Source organism: Punica granatum, chromosome 7 (genome assembly GCF_007655135.1).
Source record: "Punica granatum isolate Tunisia-2019 chromosome 7, ASM765513v2, whole genome shotgun sequence".
Lineage (NCBI taxonomy): Eukaryota > Viridiplantae > Streptophyta > Magnoliopsida > Myrtales > Lythraceae > Punica > Punica granatum.
Window position 1 is genome coordinate 24,614,922 of NC_045133.1, and position 17,671 is coordinate 24,632,592.

Sequence of the window (17,671 nt, forward strand, 5' to 3'; positions counted from 1 at the left end):
AGTAATGAATAGTTGAGAGAATTTAATATTAAAAATTAAATTGAATTAAATTGTTAAAAAATTGAAAAAAATAATAAAAATTATATTGTTAAGTTTTGTTATATAATAAGTATAGTTAAAATTTTAAAAATATTATGTAAAACCAAACAGAACTACTTGGATCAAATTTAATTATGGTTGTAGTTTGTAATATGCCATTGCAAATCGCGATTAATAGAACAGTTTGCAAACCGTATTTTTCAAGATAATTTGAAATATCCCGTGATCCGAGCATGCCATAATTTGAGTTAGAATGCACCCGTAGCCTCATTAACAATTTTTTTAAAAAAAAGGTCCAATTAATTCAAACTTTAATCCCGGACTTAGATGAAGCGTTTTCATTTCATTATCATCCGATGATTGATTCGAATATAATCTTCACGAACAAAAGCGTAATCTCATCAACATTTTTTATATAGATTTATAAACAACACTTGTCACATACTATAATTCGAGAATCGACGGTGTATATAGGTTTAGTTTTGAGACTGACAGCAACCGATGAATCTGAAGTTTCGAGCTGGCCTCGGTTTGGCAGAGCTCATCCCTACACGGGCACAAGCCCTTATCTTCGACCCAGACCATGAGGAGCTCGGCCACTCTAGGCCATGGGCCACATCCGCAAGATCAAAAATCTGCATGTTCGGTGGCTTCTATTTCCGGTTCAATGTTAGACGACCGTGGTCAAGACTCAATAATTGACCAAGCCGCCATCGACCCTCGAGCTCGCTCGAGGCGGAGGCCAACGGCGGGGAGGAGAACTACAAGTAGCAAGTTAAGCAGCCAGCCCATTCTATACCAATTTTCGAAAACAATACTCACTTGGGCATTCCATCAAACAGCAAAATGCATATATCCAGTTTCTTCGACAACAATTCGATCAACTGATGGCTCAGGCAGTAACAACATTTGACTCCACGATAACATTTTCTCATAATACTTCACAGGAAAGGAGAAACATTAATACATCAAAACATATATCTAATACGAGCTATACTCTCCGACCAACTTCATCAGCTCTCTGGGCTCCAACAACCAACCCGAATCGCCTCCAACACATTGTAATCATCTTCGAGCTTAATCATAGTAAGATTCGAGCATTCGGGTCTATTCAAACTACGGGAAAGCTATCAATGAAATCGAGATTTCGATGTAATTCGGCTACATTTTTTATCGTACCATTTGCTTGGTTGGTCGCGTATTAAGCAATGGAGACCTTGGCGCCGGCCTCCTCGAGCTGCTTCTTCGCGTCCTCTGCCTCGTCCTTCGACACCCCTTCCTTGAACTTCTTCGGCAGGCCCTCGATCAGCTCCTTGGCCTCCTTCAACGCCAGGCTCGTGAGCGCCCTCACCGCCTTGATCACCGCGATCCTCGCGTTGCTCGGGACGTCCTCGATCACCACGTCGAACTCCGTCTTCTCCTCCACTGCCGCGGCAGCTCCCCCGTCCCCGCCAGCCGGGGCGGCGACCACGGCGGCGGCGGGGGCGAAGGCGGCGGCGGAGACCCCGAGCTTGTCCTGGAGGAGGTCGACGAGGACGCGGGCCTCTGCGAGGGTCAGATTGGAGATGTCCTCGCCGAGCTTCTCGATCTTCTCGGGGGCCTCGACGGCGGCGAGAGGGCGGAGGCGGGAGGCGCGGCGGAGGGAGGGGAGGGGTTTGGAGAGGAAGCGGATGGAGGGTTGTTGGGGTTTGAGGGAGAGCTGAGGAGATGCAGAAGATGATGAGGGGGAGAGAAGAGAGAGAGTTGAGAGAGCCGTTGCCGCCATTGTCCTCTCAAGAAGAGAGCAGAGAAGATAGAAAGATAGGATAAGGAGGGGATAGTGCAGTGCTGAGAATTTGAGGAGGGGAGATGGAGAAGAAGGGACAGACAGATGTTCATGTTTGGAAAAATTACACTTTTCCACCCTAAATTTTTTATATTAACAACTTTGCACCCTAAATTTTCGAATTATTCTAATTTGTGTCCTGTAGCTTATGAGACAACTTCACGCCCCCAAAGCCTTCGTGGCAGTAGTATGCGCCTTACGCTTTTAAATTTGACTCGTGTTTGCACCGAAAGAATTGTTCTACTCCATCCAATGTTTTTTGAATTATTCTAATCATTTGACTCGATACACTTTTACAACTATGTTAAATTGTAAACGAACTTCGACTATTTTTGTGTTCAAGTGTTTGGTCACGTAGTTGCAGGGAGTCGATGCAATGTGATAATGAAATTCAAACTTCGTGTTGCATCGTGCCTTTAGCCTAAAAACTAGAGATGGCGAACTGGGACGAGGTATACTTCGGGACCAAAGTAGTGAAGAAGCAAAACTTCGGGATGCAAATGACAAGTTCCCTCCCCTACCGTTTAGAAAGAAGGGCCGTTGAGAAATGAGTTCTTCCGGGGTTAGATATAGTCCCAATATGCTCAACTTTGGCCAAGCTTACAATTTTGATGGTCTTGAGTTTGAATTGAACTTCGGACAGTGCATTTTCTAATTTCGCTAATTATTCGAATGTTTTCTGGTACACGAACATCCTGATCCGATGATGTAGTGCAATGCAATCTCGGTGTGAACTGAATGAAGTCCATGCCGTACACATCTCCCGTAGTCGAGTTCGATTTAGAATAATAACACATGGTCATCTAACTTAGTTGAGCTCTAGGGTCCAGTCCACTATCAGGTTACTGTAAATCTTATGAACATCTGAACCAAAACGCAGTACACCCAGAGTCACTTGGGCCACAAGCAGGGTATGACTTTTCGACTAAGCAATAAAGCTCGATTATCAGCTATGGACCTCTTCATCTTATTTATCATCGAAGCCGGAGCACTCCTCCAATGAGAAAGTGCGAGCCTAAACAGCAATGTTATTGCTTCAAATGAGAGGTGAATTGATTGTTTCCCTACATCTTTTACACATGTGGCCATATGTAATGCATCATCCAAAGGCATCCACATAGTATATGTAGTCTCCTACCCTGTCGATACCCCGACAAGGGGCATCCATTGGTCTGAGTATCATCGCGAGATTCAATATACCCGCTTTAGCTGGCTCTCACCACCTCCGGCGTTTCCTCCCATACCACAGTGCAAAGGCAGCTACTGATGCAGCCACTATGACACCTGCTGTTGCATGCCACACATACAGTGGCTTCTCGAGGATAAGGCTCGGGCCCCTGACCTCGGTGGGCTGAGGTGGTGCTTGGACTGGCGTCTGACTGACTGCCAAAGCAAACTCCAGGCCCAGCGTCTCTAGCTCAGCAGTATCCTCAATCACAGGTTTGAGCCTTGTGGCCTTAGCTATGGCTTCATACTCCTCCTTGGTCCCTCCCTCGAGAAAGGAACCAACTAGCTGGCCCTTGCTCACCCAGAAGGCCCCAAACTTGCTGCCCCCAAAGTCCCCAAAGTGGATAGCTTCTCCTACGTTATCCCCGTAAAACTGCCACGAGAGAGTGAAGACTCGAGAGTAAAAGAAGGGAAGGTAGTCGAAATCTCCGGTTTTTTCAGGTTCCATTATAGCAGAAACAGCGTGCCTCGCAGATTTTCTGGCTGAGTCAACATGCTCAAGCCTTCGAGTTTCACTGAATAATTTGACAGGGAAAGCAGCGACATCTCCCACTGCATAAACTGAGCTGTTGCTTGATTGCATCTTCCCATTCACTTTGATTCCGCCTTTCTCGAGAGTCAACTGACCTTCGAACAAGCTTGTATTCGGACGAATACCAATTCCCACCACAACCATGTCCGCAGGGAGTCTAGTTCCATCCCGAAGAAGGACAGCTGTCACCTGCACAATAAACAGAAATTCAAAGTGCCAGGTTATAGCAATTTCTAGGTAGAGTCCTGTTGCAGTTATAGTGCAGCCCTTGGGGTTTGTTAATGTCCATTAACCATGGGCGATCCACTGACTGAACCATTATATAACAAATTATAAGTAAAATAAGAAACAGAACCCTTGGATTGAGCCACATTGCATTGAACGAGATGACATCGGATTGTCCGGTTATTAGGCTTCAATAGTATAAGAGTGAGGATATACAGATCTATTAGACTGTTATACCGATATACTAATTTCTATTGGCCACTAACAAACTTTAGATAATATATGGGAAAATCTTAAGTGAAGTTATTTTCATTATTTCCAACACCATGCAAGAAGAAAGTGGCCAAACAGCAATTTTACCTTTCCATTGGAGTCGATATCAAATGAGGATAACACAGTTCCTTTTATAAACTTCACTCCTTTAGCCATGTAATATTCCTCATAGTATGCAGCGATCTTTGGCGTAAAAAGTCGGGCCACTGCAGGAGAGGGGAAAACTAATAAGAATTATTTCTTCAAGTAAAATGAACCCTTTTCCGAAAACGACCAAGAACAGCTTTGCTTTTAGAACTCATTTCATATCAAGTTTTACCAAATGCAAATATCATCTTAAATCAATATGTATAAAACTTTCAAGTGCTGCTGCACTATTGCCAAAGTCATCAATAATCCATAAACCTTAAAACGTTTTGCTTTTTGTTCCTTGTTAAGTAGCCCAACGCTATTTTTCCTTGAATGACTAAATTCATGAGGACACAGGGCTTTTGGCAATCATGATCTCAATTAAATGATAAGAGAGTTGCAGCAATACTCACTGCAATGGTCTTCTGGGAAAACCATCGTGACATTTATTTTACTAATGACCAGAGATGCAGCACATTCCATCCCAATGTAGCCACCGCCAATCACAACCGCATTGCCACCAGCAGAAGAATGCATCACATCAACTATTCTGTTTGCATCAGCTAGATCCCGCAAATAGCATACATTTTCAGAATCTGATCCTTTAACCCCGAATTCCTCAAGCTTCAAAGCCTGCATTAAAATACCAAATCTATTGAAGCAAAATGCTATATTATCTGTAAACAATTTAAAGGATGGCAGTTTAAAATGTCTAGATAATTCCCTAGCAAATCTGTCTTTGTAATTTCACAATGTTCATATGTTATTTAACTTGGCAGAAGCCATTCTACTTATATAAGCTTCAGTATCAAGTCTACCAAACCACGTCACCAGACATATCGTGAAAGCTAAGGGCAGAAGTAAATTACTGAGTCATCATAATTGCCTACAAAATGCAAAATATGATATTTGATCCCCAAAGCAGAAAGAGATATCAGATAGTGAAAGAATAGTTTCAATACCCGAGCACCTGTTGCAATGATAAGAAATTTGTAACTTATTGTCTCTCCCATGGCAGTCAAGAGCGTCTTGCGCCTCACGTCAGCAGATTTCACCCGAGTTCCAAGGACCACCTCAATTCCTAGAAAGGGATCCCAAACAATCCACGACTTAAGCAAAACATAAGAGAACGGCATGTCAAAAAGTGAATAACTTAAAAAGTAATGTGTTAGAGAAATGAGTAAAAGAACAACTTGAGCAAACCACTATATACTAAAACAGCACAAGCGTAAAAATCCATGTCATCAGCAGTATAATCTTGTAATAAACACAATCTGCTCGTGTGCAATTATATTTGCATAAAGCAGCAGGTGCCATGAAATTTAACCCAGATTTATATGGCTGGTGAAGCTATGCTGTTTAAGACAAAGCATTAAACTTTTTGTAGCTTCTTTTGTGGCAATCTATTCAGTACCAGTTTAAGCAGAACATTTTTCAGTATGGTTCTACATAACCTCACAAGCCGTGTATAAAACACTTAAAAGTTTTGAGCAGCATTTAATCCTGCCAAATTAAGTCACAGGATGCAGACTGATAACTATAGTTAAAGTGCATCACAACATATACAAGTCCACATTAGAAACTATTGAGAAGAAATTACCATGTTCTTTATACCACTTGGGGGTCAGCCTTTCTTCATTTGCACCAACGCAAGTGTGAAATGATGGGAGACGAGCAGGAGCTGCATGTACAACACATTGCAATATTAAGAAAGAAAACATATCTCAGGTACAAAATTGTTCAAAAGTAACCAAAAAATGAAGGAAAAGAATTCTCGTCTATATTATTTTCATTTCTTCTGCCTTATCTTTTCCTTCCCTTTCTCTTCTTTTGGTTAAAGCTCTCGGACCTAAACAATTTGCAAGTGATCAACACATGATTTCGTAATTGTCATTCAAGCTTTATCTTTACAAAGTCTAAAGAGAAGCTTCTCAAACATGTAATATACATACAACAAGCTCTAGTAGCAGAAGGACCATTTTCATACCTTCTGGGAGCAAGTAACCTTTGCTTAATGCAGGTCTCTCATAAGGTGCAACCTGAAAGAGATATTGCAGCACGCTAAGGATTTCAAAAACATCAAACAGCTAGAGGAAATTTTAAGATAAGCATCAAGATTAGAAAAGAAAAACAGAGAGAGAGAAATATGCAAGTTTCATATTTATACATACGAACCATGTAAACCATATCTATCCATATGACTCAATCAATTTGTAACATGATAGAAGCTTTTAGATAGCAGTGTTCAAATATCATAGAGCCAGTCTCCTGCATATTGCACGTGCGGAGTACGATTAGAGCTTCCAAAACAGAACGCCCTGAAACTGGGACTAGAAGAGACCTATGACCAACAAAACCGAACTTACAATAGGAGGATGACATGAAGGATTAGCCCCGACCATTTCGAAAATTGGCATGGTTCATCTGGGAATTACCCTTCAAAAATCACATACTTGTGTGTTGTGTCTTTAACCGATTTGCCAATTTCCCCTTTTGCGAGGAAAACTAAGAAAGTAAAAAGACAAGAAGTAAGCAACCAATGGCAACAGGCAACTTCGAACCAGTTACACCATTGAAAGGCAAATCGAAAGAACCCAAAATTGGGATATTCATTACAAAAAGCGATCATCTAATGTCGAGATTGAACAATACAACAGCTTCCGAGCGGGAAGATTCGTGCAGTGACGGCGGATAGGCAGTTGACTCAACTCAAAACAGATGCATTGACTCTACAAGCATTCATCGGAGGTGAGCGGTACTCGCATAAGGTATCAATCGATTAATAAGCTTCGGAGAGAGAGTAGAAAAGAGCACTTGGACTCAAAATCGAGCTGCTCTGTTGCACAAGCAACCGCTTAATGCTGCCTCAAGGAAGCAATACTTATCGAAGGTCGAAGCTTCCGAGGAAGAAGGAGAGAGCAGCGCAGCAAGATGAAAACTTTGGGAATATGAGAAGCAAGAAGTGGAGGAACAGAAGCTGTGGTCTTACGGGTTCGTCGGAGATGATGCAGAGCTCGCCGGAGGAGACCCCCCGCTTCACGAATTCGAGAGCAGCGTAGCCGGCAGCTACTCCGCCGCCCAGTATTACGTACACGAATGCTCTTCCCATCTCCTCCTCTCTCTCTCTCTCTCTCTCTCTCTCTCTCTCTCTCTCTCTCTCTCTCCCCCTTTGGAAGTGGAAGAAGAAGATGGTTTATTTTTCTTCACAGGGTGAGGAAATTTGGAATTTTGTCTTCCTTAATATCACGTATAGCAATCATATTTTAAAATTTTCCATCACACAATACATATTATATTAATTTTACCGTTCAACACGATATTTTAAATTTTTTTCATGACATAGCACAATAAATAATAATTTCACTAAATAGCACAAAATTGTGAAATTTTTTCATCATATAACATAAAAATTTGACAAAAAACTAACGCCGTACTACGTGCTGAAATTTTTTAATTATTTTCTTTTTCTTTTTTATTTTTTAATTTAATATTAGTTATTAATTATTGATAATTTATAAAATTTTACAAAGATTTGCTTTGAAGCTACTCGAGCCATGACTTTCAAGGCATAAATGAAAACTTCTTCACGTTCAATTCAACACTCTTTGCTTCATAGATCCAACTAGAATTATCTCGATTTGGGCGTCGCTATCGTATATGGCTCGAAAAATCTCTGTTTAAGGGAAATGGGATTTTGTAGAACTCAAGCATTGGGTATTGATAGATACCATAAGGAGATAGATGTTGTTTTGAATGGGAATCTCTTTCTTATCAGACCAATTCACATGTACATTTTATATACATGGGTTTAGACAATGCAAGGATCATCTTGGGAAAAGTCGGGTGACTAGCACATGGTCCTAGTAGTTTGTTAATACCGACCACTCCGACCCGATATAGCTAGTTAGGCCACCAAATCGTGTACATTCTATGTACCCGAGTACCTTATTATACGAAGGACATGTCTACGTAGTCAATCTCATATACGGACCGCGAAACTTAACGATATCCAATCGCAAGGCGCCGTGTGTCACGACACGATTCTCTTGGCTCCTACCGGATAGGAGATGCCTAGGGAAGTGTGAACTGTGGAGATGGGGAATGGAGGATGAACGTCTTTGGATGAGACCCCCTTGTCCCTACTGCCACAAGTTGGAGCTGTTCGGGATAGAATCACTTATCCTCTATTTGTGGTGTTTCTTGTTTTGATCAAATATAATATAATGGGCTATAAATTAATGAAGCATTAAAAAAAAATTCCATGATAAGGATCGTTTGGTTTCCGTTTGTGAATTAATGAGACAGAAAAATTCGACATACAAACTGTACAAGCTATTTCAATAAGAAGTCTTCTATTATATGATTTCATGGTGACTCGAATTTGAGCTTTTAACAAGAGAATTATATATTACCTATAAGATAGTTTACGTGAGTTTGAGTATCAATGATGTCTAATGGAATTATTTGATAGACGATATATTTCTCTCATTGATTGAAATGAAGATCAGAAACACAGAAAGTATAAGGTCTGTATACAAAGTATTACATAAAATAGAATCGCATAGTGTTTTTATTTTTTATTTTTTTGGTGTAATAGAATAGCATAGTTAATAAAAAATGTACAACGTAATGGCGTGTGTCTTTTTTTTAGTAGGTATGGAGCACATCTTTATCTAGTAATTAAGAGGTTATTGATTCAATAATTGTTATGAGATCATTCGTGCCATCTTAATAGGTAATAAAATGGGACGATTTCTCATGTTTTAACATGTGCACAATTTGGCTATCCAAACCACATCTAAGTTGCTGACTACAATCAAGTGGCATATATTCGATTGTGATAATATTTTCATATACGGCTATTATTCTAACAAAAAAAAAAAGAAAAAGAAAGAGCATCTAATGTGTTATGAAATATAAAGTGATCATCTACATAGATATATCCAATTGCAAAAGTAAAATTGGCAAATCTGCATGCTTAGAATCGTTTATCTTAATCACATGGAGGGATTGCCGAAGGCAAAGTAGTGACAGAAGTGAACTAATCCGTTTTCAAGATCTCTTCGTTAACTACAAAGAAAAACAGGTCTTTGGCTGATCTTTCATGCCAAATGGGTCCGGAAAAGACCGCAATAAGTCGCTAAAAGGCGTATAACTTACCGATGCAAAGGGATGGAGTTGTAGGGCCAGACGCATCTATATCGATGTTTTCTCATCAATTGTTGGTAAACCTATATAGTCACCTTGGTTATGCCACAACAAAATCTTATAAAGCGTCCGAAAAGGCCGTTTATGGATCGCCACAAAGTTCATCCTTTATAGTGGCTGGAGGGGTGTCTATATGGTTAGATAGATTACTTAAAAAGGTAGTTGTTCAAGGAGCACCTACACAGCAAGATGGATTACATAAAACTTGCAAAAATAAAAAATAAAAATAAAAACTCAGTTATGTTATATATATATATTTTCTATTCTACGAGTCATAGATCAGCATTAATTATTGATCCGGCTTAGCCAATGATAATTAAATTTGAATACTAGAATTGCATTAGTCCCCCTCCATTTTTTTTTCCGGTAGATTTGGGGCCGAAGCCCGGGCGAAAAAAATAAAATCAAAGCATACAATGGCTGGGTATGGAGATCCAATAAGACTTCTCCCTCTACTTTTAATCACGTCTTCTTCGATGAATAACTACATGCCTTTTTTTATGCTAATTTATTAAAGAAAACAACTTGTTTAAAAAACGAAAGAGAATAAGAAAAAGAGAATCAGTTAGTTGTACTTTTACTGGGCCCACAAAAAGAACACAACGGCCCAGACACGTGAGAAGATAAAGTTGGGCCCATACATTTGTTGGGCCCACTAACAGCAGGCGAGTCTTATGATAATGGGGAAGCACGACGTGTGGTCGCGTACCCAAACGCGGCCTCCATCGACACGATGTTAATGCAGAATTTGATTCTTGGTCGCCGTAGTAAATTACTGAAATTGAAACCAATTTATATTATTTGCCTGCTAACGGGATTGCCTCGACATATAAAAGTACAAGAGTTATCAATCATATATATATATATATATATACACTACACGGTTTCATATCCGAAATCTTAGACGTAGGTCGGACAGCTTTATTACTACAAATATACTAATATAGGGAGCTAAATGCATTTATTCATATAGTTACATCAATATCTTCAATTACTATATTCAGCAACTATATTGACAAGAGATCCTCCAGGCTCCAACCGACGAGACTGGTGCCCGGCTCGGCTAGTGATGAGGCACCAGAGACCTCTGTGTTCCCTTGACATGTCGATGGTTGAGAGAAGCATGTTCCTGTAGGGTACCCCGTAGTCGTCTCGATTACCACCCAACCGGTGTCCCCTTGGTGCTCATATTGTTCGCTCGTATCACGGTTGTACAGAACAGAACTGTCTCCGTGCTTATTGATATGCTTATAGATTTTGGTCCTCCAGTGATTCTTTATCTCGTTGTCAGTCCTTCCGGGCAGATACTTCGCAATTTTCGACCACCTGTGGTTGAGTAACATAACATTATACCAATGCTTATAAGCACGTGAAAGAAATGCACGTTTTGGCTCCTCCGCATTTTCCACATGTTCTTAAAATTTCCAACCAATTGTAGCAAAAAAGACACTTGTTTATGTCAACTTCCACCAAAACCCAAAATAAGATTTCAGCTTTCCAAAAAGAAGATAAACATGGGAACAAGTTTTTGCCGGCTTAGTCCAAAATAGAAATTAATTTCATCAACACCTACAAATCGACGCATGAATTAACTTATGCGATGGTTGAGAGAAGCATGTTCCTGTAGGGTACCCCGTAGTCGTCCCGATATCCATCCAACCGGTGTCCCCTTGGTGCTTATATTGTTTGCTTACATCACAGTTGTATAGAACAGAAGTGTCTCTGTGCTTATTGATATGCTTATGAATTTTGGTCCTCCAGTAATTCTTTATCTCGTTGTCAGTCCTTCCAGGCAGATGCTTAGCAATTTTCGACCACCTGTGGTTGAGCAACGTAACATTATACCAATGCTTATTAGCACGTGAAAGAAATGCACGTTTTGGCTCCTCCACATTTTCCACATGTTCTTAAAATTTCAAACCCATTGTAGCCAAAAATACACTCGTTTATGTCGACTTCTACCAAAAACCCAAAATAGGATTTCAGCTTTCCAAAAAGAAGGTAAACATGGGAACAACTTTTTGCCGGCTTAGTCCAAAATAGAAATTAATTTCATCAACACCTACAAATCGACGTGTGAATTAACTTATGCTATCGGTTTGTAAGAGAATTTTCATGAGGATAACTTTTTATGTATTAGTGATGGATTGCGAATAAAAATAATCAATGATATGAGAGCCTACAAACAAAAGTTTAAATCCCAAAGTCGGAAAGCGATACAAGCGCACAAACATGTCTTGGCGAGTGACATTCTATAACGCAACTCAATTTTGTTCAACCGAAATTTACACGTGAAATTACTTAAATAGGAAGATAAGGAAGGCAAACAATTGAATAGCGCACATGGAATTATCCAAAATAAAAAAAAACACACGTGGGAATTACAATGAATATAGAAGAAACACGTGTTGGAATTTAGTGACCAGAAAAAATTTGCAATGGTACTCTGACCAAAAATTTGATTCATGGTCCAACAGTCCATGTGTTGATTTTTTTTTTAATGTTTTCTATGTGACTAGGAATTGCATTTCAGACCCTCTCCTTGGCTGGCAGCCCTCCAATCTTCTTGGAAATGGAAGTATTTTACAAATTTTTATGCATGAATCAACCCTACTTGCTATACCGAGCGTCAGACCGATAACATTTCTATCCATTCCAATCAAGGGTGTGCCGACTACGATTGCCGGAAGCTACGTATTCATGCTCGGAACTTGAAATCTTATAAATCATCATGGACCTTTGTTCTTAAGTGATGATTGATCAAAGTATGAGAGAGGTAGACTTTCGAATTCCTTTCATATGGCATGTGAAGAGTTCGATCTCATTAATAAGTACTAAAGTAATACGAAGAAGATCAATTTAGTACGTGCACGAGTACATATCTATGAGGCATGTAAGTGAACGTATAGTATAACAATTTTAGTGATGTAACAGTGTTCAGTACATGTTCACCTGTTTCCCAACTTAGAGTGCAATTCTATGATGAGGAGCTGTTCCTCGGGAGTGATGTTGCCCCGTCGAACATCAGGCCGAAGATAGTTCAGCCACCGGAGCCGGCAGCTCTTTCCAGTCCGCTTCAAGCCTGCAGGACAGTGTTAGAAGGTCTAACAACAAGAGATCAATCAACGAACCAATCAATAACAAAGCATGGCTAGCTAGCTTAGCGGGTTCTAATACCGGCGGATTTCGCGAGGGAGTTCCAGGCGCCTTCGCTGTGATTGGCTATGTAGTTCACGAGGATCGAGTCTTCTTCCATAGTCCATGGCCCTTTTCTTACCTCTGGGCCTTCAGAGCTGCATCCTTTCTCTTCCATGGCTTTGCTTCCTTCTTTTCGTTTTCTTTTGGGGGTTGGGAAATAGTGAAGATGAAGGGGGCGGATGTGTGGGTTTTATAGCGGATGGTCTAGGACTTTATAGCAAAGGAGAGATGTCGAGGTTCGATATTTATTTAATCATACCGAACGTATAAAAACATTTCCCGCAAATATTAATTGTTGTGATGAAAGACGTGATTCTGCTCCTAAAGGTAATAAAATTATATGTGAGGCTGGCAGATGGAAGTTATAGGAACAGCGATAACAGGGTAAAAGACTTATTCCTCGATCGAGGAAAACCGAACATTGAAAAGTTGAGATTTTTATTTCACTGTATTTAGTGCATGTGTCTAATCGAAAAATAGCAGTGTTTTCCTAACCAAAATGGTTAAGGCTTGCGACAACTAATCCTGAAATTTCATATGATTTAGATTGATGGTGACATTCCCTTCCGAGGAAAAAGTTTTAAATGCTAAGTAGGATTTGTCTCAGCTTTCAACAAAGTAAGAATTAGTAAAGCAGAAATCACAGCTCAAGCACAGTAAAAAAAAGAAAAAAGAAAAAAGAAAAAGAAAAAACAGAAGAAGTCAACGTCCGAATAAGAATTAGTTTCTGTGAATAAAATGAATACTATTGTTGTTTTTACTGGAGAAAAAAAGCGATGGAAGCCGTAATACTGGGAGATCTTCAATGATTTACCGGAATTTTGGGGATCGTTTCGTGGCTACCAATTAGTTGTTTGCTCTGAAAATCTTCTTCCGTGCCTCGTGCGTGTACGAAACATGTCCGTTTGCTGGGAGTACACCAAATCATATTAAGGGCATTATCATTACATGGATTAATTAGTTGATTAATTTAGTAGGCAAGTAGAGTTTCATAACCGGGATGGTTAAGGTGATAGTTCGATCTCGTAAATGACCTAGGATGGTTAATAAGGTTTAGCGAAGAGCACAAAGATGTGACAAATGTTTTCAACGCTTCGAATCTGGCAGCTCTCAGGCATGCCAATTGCCCATAAGGGGCCGTTTGGATTCAGATTTAAAGTTATTTTGATTTTGATTTTGATTTTGATTGTGGAAAAAGACAAATGAGATGTGATTATAAATTTGACTTGGAAAACGTGTGTTTTTATTGTGTAGTGTGTTGAGTTAAAGTTAAAGTTAAAGTTAAAATCAAATTTCTCTGAAAACAAACGGAGCGGACTGCTTCTTCTATCTCATTACCGGGGATGACTGTGATTTGGCTTGAGCAATCCCTTTCCTCTCCGAGAAATTAATCTATACGGCAAAAGAAAGGCAGCTCAAGAAGAAAGGAGTCGGCCGATAGGAGGAACTTAATTGCGGAAACCGAGCGTTTCGTGGTTCGAAAATGTTGAATCTCGTCTCAATCATCAATTGTCAGGCCTATTCGGCGTAAGTTCTTTGGCTATATTAATATTATTGAATCATCAGAACTACTTATACAGCTCTTATAGCTAATTTTTATTTTCTATCAACGGGATTTTTGTGAATCCATACGCTCCTTCCAGTATTTTACGTACCACAGAAATGAGGAATAGCAAAAGATTCATGTTCGGTTCGGGTAGGGATTATGGAAGTTCTGAAATGAATGGAAAGATAATCTACTTTCATCGAGCGATTTTATATTGGAATGGGTGAAGGGTCATATGTTTTGGCACTTCTTCGTGGGGGATGAATCAAGATGGTTACAATTATCTACGTTCCCAATGTGCTTATGATGTAACACCCGATGGACTGTTAGCTAGTACCGTCTTACGAGAATAGAGTATGGTGTGGATCAACAAGAAGAATCACAAAATATCCCCAGTAATTTTTATTTCTTTTATGCGATTCAAGAGTAGTAACCGATTCCATAAATCTTTTTAGGTTTATGAAATTTCAAAAAATAAAATAAAAAAGACAGGAGTCTTTATCTCGCGTTACCAAGAACCTCGTCATTTATCCGATTAGTGCAGCAATCACCAAATTACACACAGCAAAAAGAGAAAAGGAAAAGAACGAAATCGAATAGAAGAATTCTATCAAAATATATGCTGTTACAATATTTAGTGATAAGAGAGCTAGTCGTGGCTCTGGCGATTTTCTTGATCATCCAAGATTAGGCAAAATCCTCAAAAGACTCAAGCCTGTGAAAATCAATGCAAGAGAGAATGCTTAAATTTGTTTCCAAGATCCCAACGGATGCAATCTTTTCTACACCAACTTTTCAATACTTGGTAGAAAATATATTTTTTTTGGCTAAATTGCAACTCCACGACCAGTACGAAAGTATGAAATTATCAGAAAATTAAATTGCCATGAGAACCATGGACCAGTATGGCGTGTAGGCCTAAACACTCTTACGGCTACTCTTAACTGCATGGACAAGCTAAGCACTGACTTGGCTAAAATAATCTGCCTTGATGGTTGGAACTGTCAACTGGCAACAAAATCAAACATTTTGTGGTTTATTAATAGCTCACCTTGCTGGCAATATGGCTGGAAAGCCAATCCAGACCTTCATACAGACCGTCGCCTGAGGTCGCACATGTGCTCTGGATGTACCTGAGAGAGGATTGGGGTATCAGTATTAATTAATTCGTAGTAATGGTGATAGAACTATTCTTTTAAAAACAAGAACAATTTATGGCATGTAATCATGTTCAGAAACCTCAAAATTGGGTCACCGATTGGATTTACAGCAAGTAACGGATTATGAGTTTTCTTAATCCATATCAAGAGTTAGGAGTGAACCACCGAAGTAACTCGCTCCAGGTTCTTTCTACCATCAGATTTTAATCATCATGCTCGTTGAGAAACCCATAACATAAATTGCAGCAATCACGTTACTTTCTCAATTTTTATTACGTATCATTGGGCGGCTCATACCAGTGGCGCTGGCGCAGAGAATGAAGGCCAAGTTTGTCAGTTATTTCTGCAGCATTCATCGCGTTGGGAAGATCTTGTTTGTTGGCAAAAACGAGCAGAACAGCATCTCTTAGCTCATCCTGTGAAAACAAGAAATTGATAGTTTGAGTCTTAAAACATAACACCAAATGTTCGGTCACATCAGATCCTAACAACAATATCGAGCAAAACAATCAGAAAAAGTCATACGCATTCTACATCTTCCAATGGCAGGAAAAATATGAAAGTTCAGAAGGGCTCCATAATAAGTGCATGGATGATAACATTGCAAACTTCTGGTTAATCAATTTACTTCCATGAGAAAAAACTAGAGGATAAGACTTCATGAGGAAGATATATAAAATTGAACCCAAGCAACACGTTTATTTTGGGTCATCACAAGATACTGGCAAGGAACTTTAGCACAGAAGCAGGATGACACCGCTTTAAAATAACCAGTTACCTCATTCAGCATCCTATGCAACTCATCCCTCGCCTCGACAACTCGATCCCTGTCATTGCTGTCGACAACAAATATTAAACCCTGAGTGTTCTGGAAGTAATGCCTCCACAATGGACGGATCTGTATAAATCAGGTACTAGGTGAGCCTACATTTTGCATTTAAAACTTCTCTAAAATAAATAATCCTCAAAGTTCCAGACTTCCAGCATATATTTAACACAAAAGGGATAGCTATAAGAGAGAGCACATTACTTTGTCTTGGCCACCAACATCCCAAACGGTGAAACTAATGTTCTTATACTCAACTGTCTCCACATTGAATCCTGCACATAATTCCTTGAGTGACAAACAAGCAAATGCAATCGTTCATCTCAGAAGATAGATCTGAAACCAAGAGCATCTAATCCCGTTGACCACGGGAAGATCCTCGATGGGTGGAAGTCAGATATACTGAAAGATGAGCATACAATGGACAAGCACTGCCAAAACATATATGATTCATCCTCTTACCGATAGTTGGGATCGTGGTTACGATTTCTCCGAGCTTAAGCTTGTACAGGATCGTCGTCTTACCAGCAGCATCAAGACCCACCATCAAGATGCGCATCTCCCTCTTAGCAAAAAGCCGACTGAAAAGCTTCGTGAATGAAAGCCCCATGATTGCTTCCCCTGTATATCAACCTGCAATCAGTCAACAACAAAGCACGCCAATAAGATACAGCAACGATTAGGCCAGATCTTCATCTGATGCGCAAACTTCAACACTGCACGGGCCATAATTCAACAGGTTCATACAGGAACTGACATGATCACGGAGAAAAAAATATGCGCGATAATGCTTCTGATCTTATGATTGTTCCAAAACCGATACATAAAAGAAAAAAAGCAATCTTAATTGGACAATCACTCTGCGCGAAATTGACCAGAATTTTCATAGGCACTGCGTATATCTACAGCAAACAATCATAACAAATGCAACAGCAGAGATTATGAACAGTGGTCATTCTCCAAACCGAGACAGGCACCATTTGAGGCATACGAAACAGATTTCAGTGGTTCCCAATCGGATCCCACAATCCAGTAAGCTTTCACCGAGTTCATCGCGGATCGAGACAGACAAGAACACAATCTCAGGCTTAACAATGGAGATCGACGAAAAATTGGCAGGCGGAGGAAGAAGATTACGGAGACAATGGAGGCGACGGTCGGGACGAGCTGATCGGCGTTGCTCGATTGGTGAGATCTGGAGGACGCGCAGTGACAGACGAACGAATGGGGAGAAACGAAGAAGAAGAAGAAGGAGAAGAACCGACCAAGCTCTTCACGGCATAGATTAACGAATGGGAGGAGAAGGGAGGACTAACTGTGTTAGATTTAATTTCAAATTTGTCCCCCTAAACTCTTAGTTCTTCTCAATTTTACCCCTGTGTTTGCTTCAACTTTACCCCTCGGTTCGTACACTCTATGTGATTTGATATTTTACTGCTAATATGTAATATCCTTGATTTTTTTTTTCATCGTGACAGTAAAT

At 39.9% G+C, this 17,671-nt stretch overlaps 4 protein-coding genes across 8 annotated transcripts; all 4 read right to left on the reverse strand.

Moving 5' to 3' along the window:
- Positions 1-841: 841 nt before the first annotated feature.
- LOC116215531 (50S ribosomal protein L12, chloroplastic-like) lies at positions 842-1,875 on the reverse strand. The gene has a single exon (XM_031551271.1). The coding sequence runs from the start codon at positions 1,802-1,804 to the stop codon at positions 1,241-1,243; it is 564 nt and encodes a 187-aa protein (XP_031407131.1). The 5' UTR covers positions 1,805-1,875; the 3' UTR covers positions 842-1,240.
- Positions 1,876-2,790: 915 nt separating this feature from the next.
- LOC116214771 (monodehydroascorbate reductase 4, peroxisomal) lies at positions 2,791-7,432 on the reverse strand. 2 transcript variants are annotated; one of them, XM_031550229.1, is made up of 7 exons: positions 7,240-7,432; positions 6,238-6,289; positions 5,851-5,931; positions 5,213-5,331; positions 4,664-4,883; positions 4,209-4,327; positions 2,791-3,812 (listed from the first exon to the last, which is right to left on the reverse strand). In XM_031550229.1, the coding sequence occupies exons 1-7, from the start codon at positions 7,357-7,359 to the stop codon at positions 3,081-3,083; spliced, it is 1,443 nt and encodes a 480-aa protein (XP_031406089.1). In that variant the 5' UTR covers positions 7,360-7,432; the 3' UTR covers positions 2,791-3,080. The 2 variants fall into 2 exon arrangements, with proteins under 2 accessions (XP_031406089.1, XP_031406090.1); XM_031550230.1 differs by having other exon boundaries at positions 5,213-5,359; positions 7,240-7,378.
- A 2,854-nt stretch (positions 7,433-10,286) lies between these two features.
- LOC116212954 (myb-related protein 305) lies at positions 10,287-12,905 on the reverse strand. Of its 4 annotated transcripts, none has more exons than XM_031547719.1 (4): positions 12,636-12,896; positions 12,411-12,540; positions 11,028-11,276; positions 10,287-10,784 (listed from the first exon to the last, which is right to left on the reverse strand). In XM_031547719.1, exons 1-4 carry the CDS (start codon positions 12,769-12,771, stop codon positions 10,466-10,468), a joined length of 834 nt encoding a protein of 277 aa, XP_031403579.1. In that variant the 5' UTR covers positions 12,772-12,896; the 3' UTR covers positions 10,287-10,465. The 4 variants fall into 4 exon arrangements, with proteins under 4 accessions (XP_031403579.1, XP_031403583.1, XP_031403580.1 ...); XM_031547723.1 differs by having other exon boundaries at positions 11,032-11,276; positions 12,636-12,888; XM_031547720.1 differs by having other exon boundaries at positions 11,091-11,276; positions 12,636-12,876.
- A 1,676-nt stretch (positions 12,906-14,581) lies between these two features.
- Positions 14,582-17,481, reverse strand: LOC116212670 (ADP-ribosylation factor-like). Its single transcript, XM_031547310.1, has 7 exons — positions 17,326-17,481; positions 16,651-16,821; positions 16,393-16,463; positions 16,141-16,260; positions 15,660-15,778; positions 15,254-15,335; positions 14,582-14,917 (listed from the first exon to the last, which is right to left on the reverse strand). Exons 2-7 carry the CDS (start codon positions 16,796-16,798, stop codon positions 14,912-14,914), a joined length of 546 nt encoding a protein of 181 aa, XP_031403170.1. The 5' UTR covers positions 16,799-16,821; positions 17,326-17,481; the 3' UTR covers positions 14,582-14,911.
- Between the last annotated feature and the right edge of the window lie 190 nt (positions 17,482-17,671).

Excerpts from the sequence above, each read along its gene's own strand:
- LOC116215531 (XM_031551271.1), bottom strand. The coding sequence starts at position 1,804 with ATGGCGGCAACGGCTCTCTCAACTCTCTCTCTTCTCTCCCCCTCATCA.
- LOC116214771 (XM_031550229.1), bottom strand. The coding sequence starts at position 7,359 with ATGGGAAGAGCATTCGTGTACGTAATACTGGGCGGCGGAGTAGCTGCC. Across the intron at positions 5,332-5,850 it reads CAAGTGGTATAAAGAACATG|GAATTGAGGTGGTCCTTGGA; the intron begins GTAATTTCTTCT and ends ATCCCTTTCTAG. Across the intron at positions 4,884-5,212 it reads TCATTGCAACAGGTGCTCGG|GCTTTGAAGCTTGAGGAATT; the intron begins GTATTGAAACTA and ends ATTTTAATGCAG.
- LOC116212954 (XM_031547719.1), bottom strand. The coding sequence starts at position 12,771 with ATGGAAGAGAAAGGATGCAGCTCTGAAGGCCCAGAGGTAAGAAAAGGG. Across the intron at positions 12,541-12,635 it reads CTCCCTCGCGAAATCCGCCG|GCTTGAAGCGGACTGGAAAG; the intron begins GTATTAGAACCC and ends ACTGTCCTGCAG. Across the intron at positions 11,277-12,410 it reads CACTCTAAGTTGGGAAACAG|GTGGTCGAAAATTGCTAAGC; the intron begins GTGAACATGTAC and ends GCTCAACCACAG.
- LOC116212670 (XM_031547310.1), bottom strand. The coding sequence starts at position 16,798 with ATGGGGCTTTCATTCACGAAGCTTTTCAGTCGGCTTTTTGCTAAGAGG. Across the intron at positions 16,464-16,650 it reads AACCACGATCCCAACTATCG|GATTCAATGTGGAGACAGTT; the intron begins GTAAGAGGATGA and ends AATTATGTGCAG. Across the intron at positions 15,779-16,140 it reads TGCATAGGATGCTGAATGAG|GATGAGCTAAGAGATGCTGT; the intron begins GTAACTGGTTAT and ends TTGTTTTCACAG.